The sequence below is a fragment of the Schistocerca piceifrons genome, chromosome 8 (genome assembly GCF_021461385.2).
Source record: "Schistocerca piceifrons isolate TAMUIC-IGC-003096 chromosome 8, iqSchPice1.1, whole genome shotgun sequence".
Taxonomy (NCBI): Eukaryota; Metazoa; Arthropoda; class Insecta; order Orthoptera; family Acrididae; genus Schistocerca; species Schistocerca piceifrons.
The window spans coordinates 109,669,067-109,674,688 of NC_060145.1; the positions used below are offsets into that span (position 1 = coordinate 109,669,067).

The following is a 5,622-nucleotide window of genomic DNA, read 5'->3' on the forward strand; positions in this document are numbered from 1 at the left end:
TTCCTTTAGTTAGCCAAGGGTTTTTATATGTTTTCTTGGAATTATGTTTAACTATTTTCTTGGGAAATGCACTCTCGATGCTCATTTTATTTTCAATCACCAGCATGACAGCTTCCGTCACTGAAGACTCTGAAAACCTTCCTATTTCCTTATCAGTCTTCTTTCTCCTGGGCATTTTATAACCTTGCACAATAAAATCTACAGAAATGACTGTTTTATACAGCAAGCACGCATTATCAGACACTATGAACAAGCACTGGGAACAGTGAGAGGAGACATGTCTCACTGTACCGTCAATATTCATGTCTTACTGTTCCAAGTTGCAAACTTTTTTCAAAATGGTTCCAAACACATTCAATTTAAAGCAACATTTCAATGAAGGGGATTTATACATCTTGGAAAAACCATACTTTTGAGTGACTCATGAAATGATTTGAAAATACCAAAGGTCTGTTCAGAAACTAGCTACGTAAATTTAGTAAAAAGATACTTTTCTTACCTCTGAGCACAAATATACCAACAACGAAATCACAACAAGAATGTCAAGTACGAAACATGGAAATCTATAAACTAAATAATGATGGTTACCACATTCTCAGTAGGTACCAACAACTGAAACCAAAATTCCAGAGATTAAACTTATGTCTCACTGTTTCTACTGTCTTACTGTTCCCACCCTTCCTCTATACTACCCGAAAGCAGACCCACCTTCCTGATGGCACCGCATTCTGTCACACCATTTTGGCGTTATCATGACATCCTACCGGACTGCTCTCAAAGCTGTACGAAGACAGTGTAAGCTGATGAAACAGTGGTACCAGATGCCGCTCTGCTGTTGGTTTTTCTGATGGTTTTCCACTGAACGAATACCGGGTAGAAGAAGGAGCTGTCATCCATAAGCAAATCGACCTTGCTAAAACCTGGCATAAATAAAAACAAAATTGTAATATTGTTAAAATATTGTACAAAAGAATACTCTTATAAAAACTTGTAACCGCAATATCTGAAACATGTAACAGAATGTTACTGAAAACCAAGAACCAGTATGCCTTCTAGGGCCAACAGGCCCTATGTATAATACGTATCTTCCTGTGTATTTACGTATCCTGTCCATTGCCCTGTATGTTATTTTTGAATAACCCATTTCCAAACAAGCTATACGCTGCACAAGCAATATTCTTGTAATAGTGTATGCAGTGGAGTACATAGAGAAACATTCTCATTTGTGTATTAATTGCAGTTACGACGTCCATTTTCAACAAGAGAAAACGCCATCAAACATTTTTTATAATGTTTCTTCACATATTTCTAGAAATTTGTGTACATTAACTTTGATCGTGCAAACTCTTTCACATTAGTAATACGTAGCTTTGCAAGACCATTCAAAGTAAACCGAATCCTGTCGGTACCTAACTATGGGAACTACATGATCGTTCGATTTCATTATGAATGTTGCAATTTCTGTCGGACTAAACATAGCTGAAACACGATTATCGGGATAGAACTCATGAAGTATATTTTATGTACTCTTTGACTACATATTTTATAGTTCATTGAGGTATTTGTGTTCACTCCGCTTTGTTCGCATACCGCAAATTAGGAAGGTTCTCTGGCGGAAGTGTGAAAGGAATGTTTCATTTTCATAGAGTCACAGGCAGTGGGTGAGTGCGGGTACTAAGGTGGTTGTTTCCTGTGAATACCATATCTATTGTGGAATTCTGCCAGTTTGATTTACGTTGCGACTTTCAGCATACCACGGTGCATCTTCACATTGTGTCTGAAGAACGTAAGCAGTCTTTCTTTTCTTTCTTCGAAGAACATTGGACGAGTCATGGACGATGTTAGCTTTGCGGTTTCTTTATGTTGAATGGAAGACGTAACTGCAGCTGCAATCCAGTTTCTCTGTATAATATAAAAGTGATAATTTTACTGCAGCCACGAGAATAAGTGAATTGTGGAGTATTCCTTTTTAAACACTGCAAACAGCTTATTCCTAGAAAACAATCATGTTTGATGTATTCGGCTCCGTGAAAGGGCTTCTAAAGCTCGATTCTATTTGTATTGACAATAACCTTTTCCGCTTGCATTATAAAGCCACGGTTATCATTCTAATTGCATTTTCTTTGCTGGTAACTTCACGCCAATATATTGGCGACCCGATAGACTGTATTGTAGATGAAATTCCACTTCATGTAATGGACACCTATTGCTGGATTTATTCAACATTTACCATTCCTAATCGTTTGAATGGAAAGGTAGGCAAGGAAGTAGCACACCCAGGAGTGAGCTCACACGTGAGTGGCCAAGATGAAGTGAAATATCATAAATACTACCAGTGGGTGTGCTTTGTGCTGTTCTTTCAAGCAATTTTGTTCTATATCCCAAGATACTTGTGGAAGACGTGGGAAGGTGGGCGTCTGAAGATGCTTGCCTTCGAACTGCATAGTCCAGTTGTATCTGAGCAGCATAAAAACGAACAAAAGAAGCTGTTGGTGGAATATTTTTCTACCACTTTGCATACCCACAATTTCTATGCCTACCGGTATTTTCTGTGTGAAGCCTTGAACTTTCTCAATGTTCTTGGGCAGATTTATTTTATGGACTTTTTTCTGGATGGCGAATTTACAACATATGGTGCAGATGTTGTCAAGTTCACAGAGATGGAGCCTGAACATAGGACAGATGCAATGAGTAGAGTATTTCCTAAGGTAACCAAATGTACGTTCCACAAGTATGGTCCTTCTGGATCTGTCCAGACCTTTGATGGGCTCTGTGTCTTGCCTTTAAATATTGTCAATGAGAAAATATATGTGTTTTTGTGGTTCTGGTTTATAATATTGTCTGTTCTGTCTGGCATTGGTGTTGCTTATAGATTTGCTGTTATGTTTGGCTCTCGTATGCGTATGTATCTTCTTCGTGCCCGTTCTCGCCTTGCCCTGCAAAGCCAAATAGAAATAATAGCTAAGAATTGTGAAATTGGTGACTGGCTGCTTTTATACCAACTTGGGAAAAATATAGAACCTCTTTGTTATAAAGAATTCATTGCGGAACTTGCTGGAAAGTTGAGCACCATGAAGCAACCTGCTTGAGACTAAAGCTCCATTTTACACTTGTGCCTCGGCTTTTATCAGAGCAAAATTTTTTTTAAAGGTTTAGAATCTGAAAGCGTGTTAAATTTTTGAATCTTGTTAAATTAGGTTGAAAATGCTGAGATGTGAACATACAATTTTCTTTAGTACATTACAATACAGAAAACTTTGAAAGCTCAGCATTATGGCAAATGTGCAAAAGATCTGCTTAAGTTCTTAATTTTGCTTTTGAGAACCATTCAGTTCAAATTTATTGTTTTACAGTTTTAGATGTCTCAATCCAAAATTCTTTTTCTAGTCACCGTGAATATTGCTGGCTTAAATGTGTGCACAGATGGAATGTGAAAGTGTAAATCATTTTAAGTGGTCGCTTGGTTATATGCAGTTGGAATTTCCTACTTACCTGTTTTGTTTTATTCTTGTGGGCCACTGGTGTGTATGGTGAAGGAAAATTAGTGCTGTGATGAACTAAAGACTGTTGTATGCAATTTATTAATTTTTGCATAGATGTTGAAGTCATTATTGACACAAGGATCTGATGTCCTGGAATATTTTTTTCTTTTATTTTTATGTTTTTTTCTGAGTCACTTTTCATTTTTCCCTAATGCAGGGATATCATTAGAATATTAATCAGACTTTTAGCGCTTAATCTTGCTTCTATTGTATGTTCTTGCCAAAGTGTTAAGGGGCATATAATTGCTATTGGTCTACTATTGTTTTAGTTTAAATTTGTTAAAACTTTGATTCCTTACAATTACTTATCATTGCATAAAGAACATTAACACATTCCTGCTTTTTAAGAAGTGGACTTACATGTCAATGTAATTATTTTGCTTATAGCTTTTATCCGTTTGGTGGTATACATGTAATACAAGTAATGAACTGTGCCGAATATGGTAAGACTGTTTTAGGTGAATTGTTTTACAAGGCAGCTGTTGATGCATTTTACAAGGCAGCTGTGTAATTCCAAAGTAGATTCAGTGGACTGTGTAACATTCTTAAGAATATATTTTTGTAGATCTTGCCACTGATTTGGTTGTTGGTATTTCATTTTTGAAAATGACTTTGTGTATTTTTGCCAAGGTAAAAATTTTGTTGAGTAACCAATCATGAAAGTTTTATGTTGGTGATGAAATGTTTTTGAAGATCTGCTCATGTTTGTGTTCATCTGTTCCTGATTAAAGATGTACATGTAATCAGTATGTTTACATCTTAATGTCTTCCAAGCAATATCTTTACTTGTTAATCCATGTTTTACATGTAGGAAGAAAATTTTCTATAAATTTATTGAGACAGTGTTTACTTTTTGTACTTTTATATAATAAATTGTGTAGAAATAAATTTAATTGCTCACTTAAGGTGTTTACATTACTGCCCTTCCCATTTAACAGGTTAGTGCAGACATGAGTACACTTGAAATATTCTGCTCATTGCAGACTCCAAAAATAAGTACTATTGCAAGATTAATGAGATTAAACAGTTGGTCCTATATATTGGGTCTAGTGTAGCAGGGGATACAACCCGTCGGCTTTGGACAATGACGTCACAAGTCGCCAGAGAGCAGTTAACAATTTTTGCTTTTGCTGTTATGTTTCAGTTTCGTTTTTTTACTGATTGCTTAATAAAGTGGATCTGTTTATTCTATCTCGTGAGATTTTTTTAAAAAAGCCACAAAACACATCAGCTACTGAAGGGAGCTACAACACTAAGAAGAATCGCTTCTCGTTTGGCGATTTGTGACGTCATTTTCCAAAGCCGACGGGTTGTATCCCCTGCTACACTAGTCCCTATATGTTTGATACACGTATCCTTGCAATATGTGTGAAATGAAATGTTTGTGAAGATAATTATTTGGGTAAGAAAGTTATTTCTGAAATGTTATGTCTGTGATACCTTCTTACAAAGTGGAATGTCAGTTTGTCCACAAACGAGTTTATTCTCTTTGCATATGTATGTATGCTTTAATGAAACTGACAAATTAAAGATGCGTGTGGGGCAGTTAGACAAACCTAGATTCTTGCTCTTCTAGCAACTGAGTTGTCAAAATGTGCTCTTTGGCTTGATGCAAAATTTCAGTCTAATGGCTGTCTTGTATTTTATAAATTCCACGTGGTATTGTACAGTCCTTGCTGCACTAGAATACTGTGAAAAAGTATACAGTAGAAAATGGTGTAGCCACAGGGTAGGCATTATTTTCAAAATGAGATATTCAGACTGAGGAGCTATGGTGCATGTGCAGTTGCTAATAGTGTTGAAGTTCAGGATTTTAATTCCAGAAAATTGTTTTGTTAAACAAAACTGCAGTGGGGTCGGTGCCTCCAACAGCTGACAGTGCAGTTGATAGCTGTCATCTTTGAAGCACAAACTGCTGTATGTGAAACATTAGAGTTCTGGCAACACTAGAGGTGTTGTCACATTCACGTTTACAAAATCATGTAATGTGGTCAGTGGAGGTCTGCACAAAGCTCACTGCAATTATCAGGTGTTTTCTATGCCGAGTGGACTATAGCTGTAAGTCATAAATCAATTTTTT

The 5,622-nt window shown here is 36.4% G+C and overlaps 1 protein-coding gene across 1 annotated transcript; it reads left to right on the forward strand.

Moving 5' to 3' along the window:
• Positions 1 to 1,484: 1,484 nt before the first annotated feature.
• Positions 1,485 to 4,403, forward strand: LOC124711190 (innexin inx2-like). Its single transcript, XM_047241119.1, has 2 exons — positions 1,485 to 1,661; positions 1,750 to 4,403. Exon 2 carries the CDS (start codon positions 2,007 to 2,009, stop codon positions 3,087 to 3,089), a length of 1,083 nt encoding a protein of 360 aa, XP_047097075.1. The 5' UTR covers positions 1,485 to 1,661; positions 1,750 to 2,006; the 3' UTR covers positions 3,090 to 4,403.
• Positions 4,404 to 5,622: the final 1,219 nt, after the last annotated feature.